The sequence below is a fragment of the Anas acuta genome, chromosome 22 (genome assembly GCF_963932015.1).
Source record: "Anas acuta chromosome 22, bAnaAcu1.1, whole genome shotgun sequence".
Lineage (NCBI taxonomy): Eukaryota > Metazoa > Chordata > Aves > Anseriformes > Anatidae > Anas > Anas acuta.
The window spans coordinates 1,738,308-1,755,681 of NC_089000.1; the positions used below are offsets into that span (position 1 = coordinate 1,738,308).

A 17,374-nucleotide genomic window follows, 5' to 3' on the forward strand; every position below is an offset into this window, starting at 1 on the left:
TTTCAGGAAGCAGTTCTGTATTTCTTAACTAAACATGTCAATACGGTGACACATAAAGCAAACTTCTGAAGTTCTACCCCATACTTCATGTGATACCACTAAGTGTTTTGGGCTTTTATCTCCTCTAAGCTGCTTACCAGGAAAAGTATCTGCTCAAAAGAAAAAAGCTGATTTACTTTTGCTTTCTTCTACATAGGGGCTAATGAGAGTTTAGAAGACTTCAAACTCCTAATCTAAGAATTAACACACAGACACACACACACACGATGGTCTCTCTGACAGTCTCAATAGTATGTCAGTGAAATAACCTTAAGCAGCACTATCCTAGAAAGTGGTAAGAAGAGGTTTCATCTTCAGAGAAAAACTGTTTTTGCAAACTTGCAAGAAAGTTTTGGGTGATCAGACAAGAAGTCTACTTAGAAATAAGAAACTCCATGTTATAGCTTGTGAAGCTTCTCTTTTTCTCCTTTTAAAAACAATGGACACTCTAAAGGACTTAAGTTAGATAAATTAGGCCAGACAATTAAACGAACCACCTCTCTACAAAAACAACAAATAAAATGAAAAGCCCCATGCACATAAGAAACTTGTATTTCTGTTGGAGATGCTAAGGTTGTACCTTGTAAATGTAGCATAGGTGTCAATAAGCTGTAGCGTAGCAGGCAGGAGGTTCTTGGTTATCTCTGAGGACTTCTGCGGATCAGTTTCTGCAGCTAGCTTGGAAAAGTGCTCATCTAGAGAAACCTGGATCTTGGAAATTGCAGCATCAAGGGTGTAAATGGACTGTAAACTGGGAACTTCATGCAGTTGGAGAATAGTTGTGCAGTCAATGCCACAGAAAGAAGATATCTTAAAATACAAAGCAATGGAATTGTAAGTGCAAATCATTCCATGAAAGTAGATGTTCCACGTCCACATTTGCATTCGCACCAGCTTACCTGACGAGCAAAGTATTCTTCTGCTATTTCTACATCATATTTCACTGAGCTGCACTTGCTGGAGGCCAATTCAATGAGAGAAGCAGCATGGTCAGCTTTCATGCCCTGCTTGATAAGGTGATCCTATAGATGCCAAAAAAAAAGACTTATCACACTTTAGAAGTGCTCTGTAATCAACACACTCTGCCATCTACTGTCTGCATTTTCTGTAGTATTCTAGCCTAGAAGTTCCAATTTCTCACCACCACGCCCACACAACAAAGCCCACATGTAGTAAGCATGGAAGAACAAGAGACTGACATTCTTACTATCAACAACATTATAAAGCACCACAACAATGAGGCCGTACCTTGATCCATGTGACGTAAGATGGGATTCGAAGACGAGAAGACCAGCGCAACGTGTGTAAAATATCACATTCACTCATTTCTGGTGTGTTTGTAGCCAACTGATTCATGTAGTTTTTGGATGGAGGCAAAATCCCTAGAATTCGCCACAGTATCAAGAAGTAGTACTGAAGTGCACAGGCTTCCTAAACAAAAGTACCATTGGACTAATTAGTAATGGAAGATCACAGTTTCAATCATTATACTGAAATTATCCCATCAGGGACTCTAGACTCCTGTAAACGTGCCAAATCAAATCCACACACCGTTCCATATTTTGCAGCAAAGTATGCAACAGAGAGTAAAAGAAGACAAAGATTACATAAAAATTTTCTGTCTCATCATATTCTAGCCAGACCTCCTGGAGTTACCAGGGAGGAACAGTAAATCTTAAACATGTTGTGAACCAAAAACCCATGAGAGATGTACCACCACTAAAAATACTACCATTACACATGGGATTTTCAAGCTCTCAATTACTTCAACCGCTATCAAGAATATCTGTTTTAAACAGCAAATGTAAAAACCTGTTATTCCTCAATATAGGCACCATTACAGCAATGCATACAGTCTTACCAGTGCAGTGACATTTTTGTTCTCCTTCCTCCTGAGTGTATCAAACTGTGACCCGGCTGCAAGTAGTGAAGTCAGGGCTGTGTAAAGCTCATCGTACTTCATAGTCCTAGAGAAAAGGACCTCACAAACCTGCAAGGGATGACAAGTCAGGATCATTGCTTGCATCTGCATTTATATAGTCAAGATTTTCTCTAAGAATTCAGAATACACACAGACCAGAACTATGCGAAATGTAACTTCAGGAAGTTAACAGGTCAGGTACTGTCAGGTACTTCTCTTCCCAGTCAGGGTACCAACGCATTGGTTCCAATGCAGCATGCATTATGCAAGCCTTCAATGACAACAAACTTATTGAGGAAACAAAACCTAGGGAAAACTACCTTGGAACAAACTGATAGGAAAGCAAAGCAACTCTAATAATCTTTCTCTTAGATGTTTCTGCATTTGGAGAAAAAATTCTGCTCTAGCTGCTTCATCAGGTTTTTCCATCTCGTCTCTTTTCCCTGGCACTTGTCAAGTCAACACTGCCCTCTGAAGGCTTACAGAAATCCCACATACCATGCTATCTAGACGGTTCAGGTCATCTTCAGAAGCTTCTAAAGATAGGATGCAGTAGAATCTGGGCTGTGGAACTGCGTCTGGAAGGAGAGTACAGAAAATTTACAGTGAGAGTTTTAGTTTGACAGTACTGTATTATCATCTTTATTTTGAAACACTTTGTAACATATTCCTAGAGACAATAATAATTTTCTTTAATAAAACCGTTTAAGTATAATTATATGCTTTTCTTAATCTGTTTTAACTATGCCCATCAAAAGCAGGAAAAGGTACCCAGGCCAGGGTGTAGGAAAGGCTCTCATTTATTTGTAAAAGCAAATCTTAGAATAAAAAATTCCTTACATTTTCCTTCTTACCTGATGAACAGTGTTTAGACCAGTTTTCTTCCACCTCCTTAAAACCATGATAGAGTGGGACAGAAGTTCGTCTGCTATTGTCCTGTGACCCACTCACCCAGCCAATGGGTGGAGTCAGCAAATTATATTGCACCTAAGTAAAAAAGAAAAAAATAACATTGCAACTTCATCATTAAGCAAGGAGACCCCAATAGTAACAAAAGAAGAAACAAAATACAAACAGCCCCAATGCTAAAACACAATCATTCTCAGCTTCTGAGGGAAGCCCTGGGCCCTAACTAATGACTTTTACTCCAGAATGAGCAGCTTAAATCAGTGGTCAAGCTTCCAACAGCTGAAAAAGCCACACACAGAACACTAGCATCTCATCAATGAGAACAATGCCAAAAAACAGTGACAAGCTAAAGCAATAACGATGTGTACAAGGTATTTGAAATGGTGCCTATACCCAAAATACTCATGATTTTGAAAGATAAGGCAAGGCTTCCATCCTGTCCTTAGGATTTCTTTGAACAGCAGTTACGTGAGAAATTTACACTCTAACTGAAACTGCCACTAGGCATCGGCAACTGTAGTTAATCATTTGTTATAACATAAAAGGCTGGTAACAGAACCAAAACCAAGTTACTCACAAAGGCTGTGAGGACACCAAATGATTGCCTGCTACAGATTTTTGCTTAGTGACCAGCTGCATATTCAGAACATGATCTCAAAATTGTACCTGTTCAAATAAGTAAACGGGGGCCTTGGAATATTGATGGAGCAAGTAGTCGAACACCAAGAATAGACGAGCCACAATAAGTGGCACAGAAGTTTGCTGGGTATCCATGTTCGCTGTTAGCTCCACAATTGTCTGGATACAGAGCATCATGATAGATCTGCGGCCCCTCTCGGAAAAATTGTGAAAAATAAGCAGCAGCAGCTGGAGATGTTCAACATTTAGATCTTCTGTATCGTTGGGAAGAGTCCCCTGCAAGGCATTTTGCTTCAGTGTGCCCACAAACCTGAAAACGAGAAAGTTTATGAATGACTTTTCTACTTAAGAGTCATACAATCAGTTAAGATGCAGCAGACCCAAAAGTCATCAAGTCCAATCATCACCCAACACTACCACATCCACCACTGAACTACATCCCTAAGCTCCACATGCACAGAGCTCTTAAATACCTCCAGGGATGGCGACTCCACCACTTCCGTGGGCAGCCTGTTCCAATGCCTCATCACCCTTTCTGTGAAGAAATTCTTCCTGACATCTAATCTAAACCTCCCCTGGCACAACACAGGAGAGCACATTATGTACAGGAATGAGACTATGCAAATTCTAATACCTGCATAAATTCAATTAGAGGCAAAATACATTTGATGGAAAATATGAACAATCACTTAAAAAGGAGATAGAGATGCACACTCGCGTCCACAGGAAAGGCAGTCCACTATGGCTTTGAGTCAGCTAAATGAGAAGTGAGCTACTATAAGTCTGCTGAAATAAGACATTTGTTTTTCCTTTTTTAAAAACAGCATTACTGTAGGTTATTCAGCCTCCATCCACCTAGATCCTCATTCTGATGACTGATTTCATTCATTTCTTGCATTTTAGGTGAATAGCTCCAGCCACACAGAAGACTGACATTCTGCTCCTCCAAGCATCACATACCCACCAGTGCTCAGACACCACACGCATGTGTGTTTGTTACTCTGGTGCCAAGGAATTTTCACTCAATAAAAAATCAGAGAGATAAGAGATGACTGACTGACTTTCAACTTAACACAAAATTATCTCACCTTTCCCAAACTTTAAGGCACTCTGGGACATCAGGATCTCCCTGGGCACTGGCTTTATGCTGCCAAATGAGGAGAAGTCGTGAGAGCACCGACAAACTTTGAGGGTGGATGTAGAGAGGCCATGGTCCTTCAGAGAAAGGGGCAACTCCCAGCTGCTGCAGAAGTGTGTTCTAGAACAAAACAGAGACCTCTTAAAAAGAGGCAAGTCTTCCTTGCTGCTTTAATTAAAAGCAAGATCTGAATAAAGAGTGTTGCTCTCAGAGCTTGTAAAGCTGTACTGGACAGCTATATTTTTCCTATCTCAAATATGTAGTACAGCTACTGAGGGATAACTACATTGTCATTTTGCTACTTAAAACACGACAAATTGCGAACTTCACCTCCAATGTAGAAAAAATGGCATTAATAAGTTCTACTCATTTACTGCAAAAATCGCAGCAGGAGAGATTACGCTTTGGCAGAATGACACGGGTCAGCTTGCAGAGTTTGGATTTACTCTGACTGGTACTGTTATTGTAAAAACTAGGAACTGAGTACCCCTCAAGGCTTGAAAAATCAAAACAAATCAGAAGCAACTATCTGGGAGATATTGTTGTACCTCTCCAGAAATGACAGAGCAAAAAATAAAGAGCTCAGAAAATGAAAACACTTCCTCAGATACATTAAGATCAATAGTATTGGGACCACTTTTGAAAAACAAAACAAAACAGTAGAAGTTCTTCACTCAATGTCATTTAGTTGACTAAAAACATTCAAGTTTTACCCATCTAAACATCAAATTAGACAATTACAACATCATTCCGTAGTTAAGAATTCAGAAGTAGACCGCTTCTACTGATCATAGAAATACTTGCTTCTTTTCAGATTTAGCCAAAAGTTTATACAATTGTTTTTTTGTTTGGTTTGGTTGTTTGTTTTTGGGCAGGGGATATTTTAAATACAGTAGAAAACAGTCAACAAAAAGTATAGGCAACAAATTGACTGAGTGGTAAGCAATCTCTACTTACAGTGTTAAGCCAGGTCAGCCCATGACCTAGCAAAGAAACCTAGAGGCTACCAAGTCATCACATGAAAGCAAAGAGATTAATTTGATTCTCCTGAAGTAATTTCAATGCCTTTTGTCAACAGTCCAGACAGCAAAGTAAATCTGCAGTAATCTTGGCAAACACATGGATAGAGGTAAGTCTCCAAAACAAAATATACAAACTCACTTCCCCTTCAACCTTCATCACCTTCACAATTCAGTGGATTATCTGAATATTAAGCCTATATGCTGCAGGATGTTTTGTACTGGATGATTGTAAAGGTCATTCCACTTGTTGGATCCAAAATATTTTAAGCTCTGTTTGCAAAAGAATATACTCTGAGGCCAAATGGAATCACAACACACTACTCTAGGTACAGAGAATCCACATAGTAGCATTAACTGACACCAACACTTCTTTATTTCACTTACACGTTCATAACAGACTTACCTGCAAGGCAGGGGACTGAAGATCTGAGGTCACTAAGGAGTGGTTGAAGTGATACAGTGCAGCAGCAAACTCTTCATCTGATGTGCCTATAATACAGGGATTGAGCCACTTAACATTATTGCTCTCCTATATTTAAGATTTCCACATGGAACTAAGAAAATATTCTATAAATCCTACTGTTTGTACTCTCTAACAGAGAAGTTGCGCTCACTCACCCTTAAGCCCATCCTTATCCACTTCTTTGATGATGCTAGCCAATGTTGCCATGTGCTGCTCCGAAAGAGAGACACTCAGGTAGTTGCGAATGAAGTTATTCCTGGAGTTCAGCATAGAAGAAGTGATGAAATTCAAAATGTTTGAAGCTAGACTCAAAAACTGAAAAGAAAAAGAAAAATATACTGTAGAAACAGAAAAAAAATCTGAGGGAGTATGAGAAAACATTAAAAAAGCCAAAACCATCAGTAAAATAAATTGAGTTCCCTAACAACACCCCAGTTAGTGGTGTGCAGGTTTAGTTTACTTAGTGCAATGCAACTCACTGCACTTTGTGCTCCTTATCAGGACCGATTTTATAATTCTCTGAAAAATCTGCAAGTCTCTAACTTCTTGACTGAAGTATTTATTTTTATCTTTATCCAATGGAGCTGGAGCTCACAGCATTCTACCAGAAAATTAGTTCACTTATAGTTCTGCCCTCATTTTGCCTCTCCCTCTGTAACCCAAACTGATACCTTCAGTCTTCGCTTCCGTAGCAATAACAAATAGAATAGTAAAGCAAACTCTTGTCCTCAAAGCCTAGACAGTCACTGATTCTCCGTCAGTGACATTTACCATGCTACTTGTCAACACAGCTAGCCACTGTCAAGTAAATGATGCTGCAGCACATCTGTTATTTATTATGCTCCCATACCAATTCTGGATCTTTGCGGCTGGCCAGGATGTTCCCATTCTCTCCTGCAGCCTGTTTGTTAGGGCTTTTGACTCTAGGAGAGCTCTCTAAAGGTGGTGGTGGAGGGGGTGGTGGTGGAGCCACTTTCTCTTTGCTTGGAGAGATTGTCTCTTCAAACCATTGCCCCAGGATTGGTTCACTATCATCATCTAACACAGGAAGCAAGAAAAAGAAAAGCACAGTATAGTAAGCAATTGCCTTATGCAAACTACCTAGCATAGAAAAGAACTGAAGTAGAGTTTCTGTGAGCAGAGTTAAGGGATTTGCAATTTTCATTTCTCCCTTCCAATCACAGGGCTCAGCAGTTTTATAGCAGTCCAGCAGGAATTTACAAGAAGAAATAATTTCTACTCTCCTAAGAAGCAAACTGTGCCAAATTCCAGCCACTCTGGCTTAAGTTTACAGAAGAGAGTACAGTCAGCATTACTTCTGCCAACAGATCTTACAGTTTCATATTTTTAGCATTACATATCATTCCAGTCCAAGAAGACAAAAGCCCAGTATCCAGGTTTCCACTACGTCTTTAAGACAGCATAAAATCCTGACTTAAGTTACTTGCCGCAAATTCTGTTACCTTGGCTGCTGTCCTCCTCAGTGCTGCTAAAATCATCTTCATAGTAAGTATTTGAATCAGTAGAGGCACTTGCATCACTGCTCATGGAGCCCTTCCTCTGACGCTGCAAGACACAAGCCTTAGAACACCAGAATAAATTAAATTTTAGGGTTATGAAAGACAAGAATTTGAAAACAAGAGCATCTTTCTAAATAATTCTAATTTTCTTCTAGTAAATTCTATTCAGTTAATTTATTAACAGTTCTTATCAACTCCTCTACCTTAAGTTAGATATCAAAATTTATAAAAATTCTGACTTTTAAAAATAAATCTGTGCCAACCTTGTAACACTTCGAGTACCAGCTTTAACATGAAAGCACCTGTTTTGAATACAGTTTTTTCATCTTCTTGCTAAATTCATAAATACCACTGTGCTTACAAAAAAAAAAATTGTTAGAACAAGTTTGTCAAATTTACATCTCTGAAAAGAGAGAGGCCCCAACTGACAGCTTCTAACAGAAGAATTCTAATTACTCCTTTGCATATGCATAGTTTATAAAGAGATAATTTTGCATGCAGATGATACTCAGTAGGAGTGGCTGAGCTGCAGAACTTTCCCAACTGTATGCCCATTCCTACCTTTCTGTAGGATGTAGATAGCAAAGTCAACAACAAATTAGTGAGAGGTACAGAATCTATCAGCCTCTGGATTCTCTGTATTGATGTGCTTTGAGCCATGATATCCAGCACTGCTGGCGGACCATCACTCTCCCAACCCTGTAGGACAACAATGAAACGAGAATTTAAAGTGTGTTTCGGTGGAAAAGGCAATGAACCTTTCACAAGAACAGCACACACTACCTACACACCTTGTGTAATGCCTCCACTTGCAAATCTTGAAAGAGAGATGACAGCAATTTGATGGCATGATTTGCTAGCACCACTGACAGAACACCAAACCCTTGATGTCTACAGAAAAATAAAAGACACAATGTAATTTTAGGGGAAAAAAAATAAAAAAAGATTGAGTGAAGTGACAGGAACTGCTTTGATAAACCAAGAAAGAAGAGATGACTACTATTTTTCAAGAATCAAGACTTGAATTTCCAATGGGGAGACCAACAGGACTCCATAGTAGTTGCCTGCTGGACATGGTTAGATACATGGACAATGATTACTTCAGTGGGGTATTTACATACCCTTTCCCAGGTCCTAGTTTGGGAGACCCAACGCCCTCTTTCGTACGAGCAATAATGTCTCTGACGCGAAGAGCAGCCAATGGATCTTTCTCCTTCCCCTTATCAGCCAAGGCCGTGGGGCTGAGGTTCAAGATGAGGAAGAGACTGTTTAGCAAACACCAAGCCCCAAGCAGCTGGAAGTTCTGATAATGCTATCACCCAAAAAGTGGAGGCAAAAAAAAAGACAGAATCGTGTAAGTCCAAATGCCAAAATACATCAGCACAAAAACAGTGAGAAAGCTTCCTGAAGAGAGACAGATCTTACCTCACCCCCTGCACGGCGTGAATTGCTGATGGCTTGTCCAATCATTTCATAGATTTCAAGCTGCAAATAAATCCCAAACCACGGTAATGTTTAAGCACTTGATTGGGCAATAACCAAACCACCTTTTAAACCACACTAAACCACACTTTTAAAACTCCAGACATAACTGTTTTTTCCCCTCCACAATTAGCCACCCAATTACTTGATCCGCCAGACTAGTGCCTAGAAATAACAGACATGTACTGCAATGGAAATAAATACAAATTCTACACACTTCACTTGCCGAGAACGAAACCAATACATACACACACACTTTCCCATCTACTTACACATTTCTGTACAATAGTAGCAGCATCATTTTCATAATCTTCTTCTTTAGAACTTGTTGACCCAGTCCGAACCTGCTGAGTGCTACCCACATGTAGGATGGCCATGCAAGTTGCCACACTCACACCTGATCGAAAACAAGGTAACAGTCTTCTTAGGAGCCATTCTTGGGACTCAACATTCCCATTTAGTACACAAAAACAAGCAGTATTAAACATGCACATGAACTCAGGAGAGCTGCGAATATATATTCTTGCAGCTGAGAGATTAAAAAAAATCTTTCTGAAGTACACCTGAAACAGCAAGGTTTTGTCCTACAGAAGTAAGCGTGTGAAAACAAGTAAAGGAGGAAATGTTTTACCACGTAATTCAATTCCATTTGTAAGGCAACCTTCTTACTCAATTACCAACTCTTTAAAATCTTACCCATACCAATATAAGCCCTCAGGATTCTGGAGTACTTAAAACCACTCCAGGGAAACAAGGATGATTTGGGGATATAACCAATTAGGCTGAAGGAATAAGAATCACAAAAATGTATTATGCTCTCAACATAAGAGAACAGAAATTACAGGCAATTAAGAATGTGTAGAGTCACAGAGTCTCTCAGAAACTGACAAGAGCATTTGCAGAACAAATTTGAACTGCAGTACCACTAGAACAATGTTCACATTACCCAGTCCCCACACTATGCAGCATGGTGCATAAATTTCAGGTCTGTGAGAAATAAAGGTGGGCTGAGCCTCAGATATGTAGGTAACAAACCAGAGCAGAAGCAAAAGCGACTTTAAGCTCTTAAAAAAAATATTAAAAAAATCTATTCACCTGCATAGAGACAGCTGAGAGCAAGAACAGTCACATCTTGGAGCCGCGTGGGTGTCAGGGGCTCCAACACAGGCAGAGACAGAGTATCCAGTGCCATGGTCACATCTATTACCAGTGAGTGAAATCTACAGAAACGACACAGGTTAAGATTCAACAATGCAATATGCAATGCACACATCACACGTCCATAGGAACAACACAATAATAGATACAGCATAGCTAGTAAATTTATTTTCTCTCATATGGTGTACTCGGCACATACCAAAGAAAAGTGACAACACAGTCTTACCCGTTACGAACAGCAGTGGCATCTGCCACGGTGGCTGGCATAATAAAAAATGAGTTGGCTGACACTGCATCCTGAAACCGATTTATGTATCGCAAAAAGTATGGGAGGTTCAGGCACACTCTCAGCAATTTTTCAGAGCCACCTACCAAACAAAAACAGCAGTGTTTTATTGTTACTGTTACACAGGAGAGCTTCTAGGCAGAACTTCTAATGATCTAATAGTCATTAATTACTGACTTAATTATTCTTTGTGGTGAGACAACATCATCATAGATGAGGTAACAGGATAAAGACTAATTTACAAGACATAAACCAGATGGTGAAGTTTTCAGCCAGTACTTTTAACGGGCATCATAAAGCTTTGTGTGCCTGTTACATGGCACACTGGGTCTAATTCACACCTGCTCAGTAAACCATCCCATTGGCTATTTTACATTGTCCACCTTTTCCTCCAAAACACAGCCAACAGATACAAATACATTGAGCTCATCTCCTCTGCAATGAAGATAACTACATAATGATCACCACAATCCCCCAGGGTAACATAAGCATACATACAACCAAGTGAGTCCTAAAAAACAAATGCTATAGGTCAGCAAGTTTCTTCCTATTCAGAGCTGTCACGTGTAATACAGGAGAAACATTTGCTACAGCACTTTAAGTCCCCAATGCTAAAAAACTGATTCTTACCAAGTTCTTGCAGGCTGGCTACATTCTGAGCAATGAATATGCTTTTTGTCTTTGCTGCCGAGGTTTGATCTGTGGAAGCCTGATCCTCGTTTTCTCCTTCCACCTAAAAGCATGCACATACTAAATATATCATGGAAATATTAAAAATACAAGGCATTGCAATGAGTCTCTACACTGCAGCAAGGCATGGCAGCAGCTGAACTCAGAAGAGGTACAAGCATCACTGAATACATCAGCTTCCATGAGGCAACAAAACTACTGTCATCAATAGTAAACAGTAGCAAACAGTATTTTTTCATCTGCCAATCATCAACATGCAAGATTTAAACACTTCTCTTTATATACGAATATTAGAAAACTACCACTTATTGCCCTCTGTCCATAGCTGCACCAATATTATTAATGTTAAAAATCAGACCACTCTTATTCTGGAGCTGTTTGTTTACCTGTGTCTCTGGCATGATAGATGGTGATGATGACACTCTAGGGTTAAAGACTGATGTCAGCTGATTCAAGAAGTTCATCTGCACTTCTTTCTGTCTTAGCTCTGGGCTCACTGGGGAAGCCAGCTCCTTCTGGTCCTCTACTGCAGAAGGAAAAGTAAAAACATCATCTCATACATCAAAAACGTAACATTTTCTATGCCTAACTCAAGTGCCACAGCGATAGAATCACCCATTGAAACACCTACCGTCAGAGAGGGTTTTGACAGTCTGAGGCAGCTTGGCTGATTTCATCATTGCTGTGAAAGTAATAATTTCAGTTCTATCCAGGCGGCTGCAGCCTGTGCACAGCCCCTTTATCAGCAGAATGAGGTGTTTCTACAAAGAAAAAGACATCAAGTACAATTTAAACTCTCTTGATTTCAAATTTTCCTTGGTATCATTTACCCTAAAACTCTGCATTACTAGCAATGCTGCAGCTACTGAAGCTACTGCAACATCTGAGATCCAATCTGATTTCAAACCAAAAATCATGATGGCCTACTAACTGCAGATAATTCAGGTCACTAACAATTTCCCACGTGCTTGTTGCAGAAATGCCCTGTAAAAGCTCTCTCCCTCCTATGACACGCTAAAGCTTAAAGATGGCCCTATCAGAAGCTACACTGCACAAACATTTTTAACTTGCCTTTCCTCTTTGAATAGATTTAAACTCATTCTAAATACAGCTGAGGAAGAACCCATCTTAAAAACCTCAACAAACTGACAACCTAACAGATCGTTACACAAACTCAAATCAGAACATAGGAAACTGCAACAGAATTGAGATCTGCTTAAGCAAGGCTTCGGGCCACATTTATTGCAGCTTGCTCTTAAGTTGAAATTCTGCAAAAAGAATGCAGAGGGAAGATTGATCCAGCAATCGGTTTCTACTGAAGTCCTAGATCTTCAACTTTTTAAGAACTTCGGTAAATTCTGCTTTATACAACTTTACAACAAATACGTTGGCATTAAAGGCCAAAGTCCACTTGTGCTCACCTGTGAAACAGCACATGCTTCGTCTGGGTTCTCTAGCCGCAGCAATGAGAATTCAATCAGGACTTTGCAAGCTGCTGCCACTGATTGCAACTGGTTTCTTGGTACTGAAAAAAGCAGATGCTCGCATCACTCAGTACAAGTTTTTAAATAATGCAGCGTAACACGTTCTTAACGCTTTCAGTAAAACAGAACGCTACACAACATGCATGCATATGCAATATATCATGTTTAATACACAGACAATATAAATTGTCTCATTAAAATGTAACACAAGAAATGTCAGGAAAGCAAGGATAATACCTTCTACCCAGACAAATTAATACAGATAGATGTAACAGCTTCCCTAGCAATGTTTATTATTTAACACTGGTAGAGCTTAGAGAAAAAGCACTGTAGGACAAGAAACAAACTGAACAAAAGTACATTTTCACTGAAATTGTCTGATTCTTTCAGCCAAAATAATCTAAAATATTTTGAGTCACAGTGCTTTGATCATTAACTCCAACGTAGTAACGTAACTGCTAAAGGATATTCCAAAAATCCTGAAAATGGATTTAAACAATTCAAACAAAATGTATTTTCCTAATTGAAGTCAGGACAGCAAATATGCAACCAAAAAGTCAATGCCTCCCAGTACTCAGTGGCCAAACGCTCTTATGGGCAAGTTTCCCTTTCCATCTCAATTGACATTCTGTCAATATGAAATTTAGCAGCTCTGGTCTCACGCACTACATTAACATCTGACTCAGAAACAGGGCTTGAGACAAATACCCACTCTGGCCAACTTTTACTATATCCTAGTCATTATAAAGAAGCAGAGGATGGTGAACACTTACTTAGACCGCACACAGTAGTGATGTAATGTGTTGAAAGTGCAACGAAGGAGGAGTAAAAAGGCTCATACTGTTTGTCATGGTGCAAGATTTCCGATTCACTGCAACAGGAGAACAGGAGGTAGGTCAATTCGATACAGCACAATAGCAGCTGCCATACAATGCTCAGAACACGATGTATCTATTACCCCATGTAAGACAAGACCATTAAAATCACACGGTCTTTCCAAATCAAAGTTATGGGAACAGAATCTTCTCGCAGCAGATGTATCAGGGCATCAGGATCACTACCTATGCTAGAAGTCTAAGGAAGCACCTCCCAATATTGTCAGTATTTTTCCTTTGCATCATCAACAGGTCAGCCGCTCTACCAGTCTCTCTCCCCATCAATTAATCTTTAAATTACTCTAAACTCAGCTGCCCGTAAAGTTTGGGCTGTTTGTTCTGCTAATGCTAGGCAGGATTTGCCAGGACTGGAACCCAGGCATTCCCGTTTTGTCGAGGCACAGAATCAACAGGAGTTTTTATGCAATTCTGCAAAACAGAAGGATCAAAGCAGCCAATTGCATAACAACAACAAATACACAATGCAGCATCTGCACAAACAGGAGAGTGGGGAGCTTTAGAAGGTAATGCACAGCTGAGAAAAATACACCCGCTGTCACCAGCCTCATGGGCAGAGACTTGAAGTGTCAGAGATCTGCATTGTTTTATCATTTTTCTCTGCATAGAAATCAACATAAAGCTCAGAGCAAGTGAAAGTTTAACACCAATTCAAACCAAAATTAAAAACCGTAAAGCAAAACATTCACTAACACATTGAAAGTCAAGTCTCTGAGGCTTCTCAGAGAGGCTTGCAGGCCAGAGAGAACACCTATTTGCACACAGAAACAGCCTGCGAAAGGCAGCTGCAGCAAAACTTCACATCGTGTCCCATCTCCACAGACATGAAAGCAAACACACCAAAAGGAGAAAGAGAGCTCTGCCTCCACGGCCAGGTCAGCCCGTGTTTTTTCCCGTGACAAAACTAAGCGGTGTGGATACCTGCTTATTAAATGCCTAAATTAATTGCTTTCCCATTTGCAGATGATAGAAGCTTTCATTCAGAGAGGTGAATGAGTAAGGCGGAAGAAAAGATTACGTGACAGCTTCACTGACCACTTTAACCTTTAGTGTCAAAACACCAACTTCTCCGTCGTTGGCCAAAGAGCTTACTTCTGGAGGGTCGGTGGAAAGCAGAGGGTGCCAGCCTGTCACGGGGCGCTGACCCCAACTAAAAGGATGATTTCTCAGATGTGGTAGCGCCTAGCACTGCTGCAGAGCACGGTGAAAAGACCCCGTGTATCCCCATCACCCACCCACAAGCAGCAACGTGTATGTAGCCTTTGGCTAGAGGAACAGGGCCCTCTGTTCCCTGCCGGCCTGAACAGCCCCAGTTTAAGCCCAGTCACCTTCCCTTTTTCTATCCCAAGTCACTGTTACCAGTCACAATGGAAATCAGGGCTGAAACAGGAAAAAACAAACACACAGAATTCATCATTCCTTCCAGAGAAAGGAACAGAGAGAAATACTGCACAGCGCTGAAGCTTTGAGTTCCTAGCACTGAGGAATTTTTCACTTAGTCTACCCAAGAAACTGAAGTAGAAAAGTAGAAGTAGCTGTTAGGCTTCACTTGAAGTAACTGAACAGTACAACGTGACTGAGGCTTGACGTCTCGCTCAGCAGGCTTCACCTCACCACCTCCTGCCAGAAGCACGCTGATGGGTGACAATCCTGGGACTGAGCGTGCAAAACAATTTGTGCTCCATGCTCAGCCACTGGCTCTGCTCACCTGCTGCTTTATGGCCAACTTTAAATTAGCAGCAGAAGGTGGATGCAACGTGTTTTAAGAGAACAAATTAGAACAATTTGGGAATACCAGAGTGCAAAAGAAACTGGCAGCTGCTAATTACCACGCTGCTGCGTAGGTCAGGCTGGGCAAGACACAACAGCCACAGGTACAGGAACAGAAAGATGCAGAAACCAGAACACAACAGGGAATTTCACACGAACTGGACAATAAGAGGTTTGAGTTTTATTTAAACAAGTCACGGGCTTGTTACGTTAATGGAAAGTGAAAGGCACCTGTCAGCTGATCGTCACCATCAAGTCCTCGTAAATAAAAAAAGTAAGATAACAGCTTCATCTGTGACGTGCTCGGGTGCTTTTTTTGTACATACGGTGAAGTTTAATAACTTTAGGCTATTTTATTGTGATTTATTGCTTAAATAACGTGATTACCAGGGAAAAATCATTAGTCACGTTAACCAAGAAGCCCTCCTGTCAGTCTCAAATATAACACTTCAGCAGCAAATACCATCCGTTTCTCAGTTCTGCTTCCAAACCTCAACCAGGCCAGAAATAGACCCTTTATGTAAGGCAGCAGGCACAAAGCAGCCTCTTCCTTGGAAAGGCACAACAGCAGGTGCAGTTCCCTCGCCACCGAAAACCATCCCTGAAAGTCAGCTTCTTCTGACTGTCACAAACTGCATAAACCTGCTGCTGGGTCTTTCCAAGTCAGAATTTCTATGATTTATGTCAAAAAGAGGCCAAAGCCTATTAATTCCTGAGTACTCATACTAATAAGAGAATACCAGGGAACTGATGATACTCAAAAATTAAAGAGATGAGTTGTCCAGAAAACAAGTGTGATACTTTATTTTGAAAAAAACTTAGTGATTTCACTGCCATTGCAGCAGGAAATCCAGCCTCTTTGCGGACAGCACCAAGCAACAGCTTTGCTAAAAGATCGAACAATCATCTTCTGAAAATAAAGAGAGAACGTACTTTAATTAGAAATCTAAAGATAAGCTATTTGTTAGGACAGAAGGGCACGATTCCACACGTGAACGAGGGGAAATTCTTCCCCTCTGTGATTTGTCATGTACTGCGCACCAAGGCATGAAATAAAAGACACTGCCCTGCCCCAGGCCCATGACTTGTGCTGAATTCTGCTGGGTTTCGGCTGCAGCCAATGCTAGGCACTCAACTCAAACCTAGGAGAACTGCTTAGGATGTTCTGAGGGGCAAATGGAGCCGTCAGCTCCACTAACAGAGGAAACAGACCTCTCCCAGAAGTCAAGCGCGCCCACTTGGTGTTTTGGTGATGTTATTCCACCGACAGAATCCAATAGCAGAGTTGCATGTGGATGGTCTCTCAAAAAAAGATTAGCCTAAGAAGTACTTGAATCATGTAAATATTCAGTGTTTGCAGGTTTCCAGGTGAACCACAGCCACATAAATGTATATAGGCACAGAACACTGATGTGAAGCATCCCTTGTCTGTATGTTCAGCCATTCTATATTTAACAAATCACCACAAGGATCCACTTTATTATCTTCCACAGAGCAGTGTTTATATATTTTTTCTCTCCTAACAAGCAATTGTGGTCAGGCTTGTATCTTTGCAACTGGGCACAACACCGTGGCCTCCTCCGGCCTTTCAGATCCCAGAACAACCCATAAATCAAACCGCCCCGTGCTGCGTGGAAAGGCTCGGAGCCTGCTGGATAGGACACACCGGGGTCGCTCCAGCAACCCGAAAGGCAAGCGGCGCTGCACTGTGACCCCAAGAGCGTTACGATGTGACCCCAAAAACGTTATGCTGAGCCCACAACCCGAGCAGCAGGGCGGAGGGGACACGACTGACGGGACCAGAGGCGAGAAATAACGGCGAGCCCGAACGGGGGGGGGGGAAGGGGGCTGGTACCGGGGCAGCGCGGGGCCCCCGTTATCCACCGGCCCCTATTCGCCCCCCCCCACCCCCCCAGCCTCCCCTCACCGCCCCCGGCACCGGCTGAGGCGCGCGGCGCCG

At 41.1% G+C, this 17,374-nt stretch overlaps 1 protein-coding gene across 5 annotated transcripts in view; it reads right to left on the reverse strand.

The window, feature by feature from the left end:
* Positions 1-17,374, reverse strand: part of UBR4 (ubiquitin protein ligase E3 component n-recognin 4) — a 77,684-nt gene that overhangs the window by 60,023 nt on the left and 287 nt on the right. For all 5 annotated transcript variants that reach the window (XM_068658603.1, XM_068658601.1, XM_068658600.1 and 2 more), the window contains exons 2-25: positions 13,525-13,622; positions 12,689-12,792; positions 11,899-12,028; positions 11,654-11,793; positions 11,208-11,310; positions 10,518-10,659; positions 10,229-10,353; positions 9,406-9,530; positions 9,077-9,136; positions 8,773-8,963; positions 8,443-8,542; positions 8,213-8,350; positions 7,595-7,712; positions 6,982-7,169; positions 6,287-6,446; positions 6,072-6,157; positions 4,597-4,766; positions 3,536-3,818; positions 2,815-2,947; positions 2,459-2,538; positions 1,901-2,029; positions 1,288-1,470; positions 939-1,061; positions 620-849 (exon numbers count right to left, since the gene is read on the reverse strand). In XM_068658603.1, the coding sequence (XP_068514704.1) occupies positions 620-849; positions 939-1,061; positions 1,288-1,470; positions 1,901-2,029; positions 2,459-2,538; positions 2,815-2,947; positions 3,536-3,818; positions 4,597-4,766; positions 6,072-6,157; positions 6,287-6,446; positions 6,982-7,169; positions 7,595-7,712; positions 8,213-8,350; positions 8,443-8,542; positions 8,773-8,963; positions 9,077-9,136; positions 9,406-9,530; positions 10,229-10,353; positions 10,518-10,659; positions 11,208-11,310; positions 11,654-11,793; positions 11,899-12,028; positions 12,689-12,792; positions 13,525-13,622 (3,339 nt within the window). The remainder of the gene's footprint in view (positions 1-619; positions 850-938; positions 1,062-1,287; positions 1,471-1,900; positions 2,030-2,458; positions 2,539-2,814; positions 2,948-3,535; positions 3,819-4,596; positions 4,767-6,071; positions 6,158-6,286; positions 6,447-6,981; positions 7,170-7,594; positions 7,713-8,212; positions 8,351-8,442; positions 8,543-8,772; positions 8,964-9,076; positions 9,137-9,405; positions 9,531-10,228; positions 10,354-10,517; positions 10,660-11,207; positions 11,311-11,653; positions 11,794-11,898; positions 12,029-12,688; positions 12,793-13,524; positions 13,623-17,374) is intronic.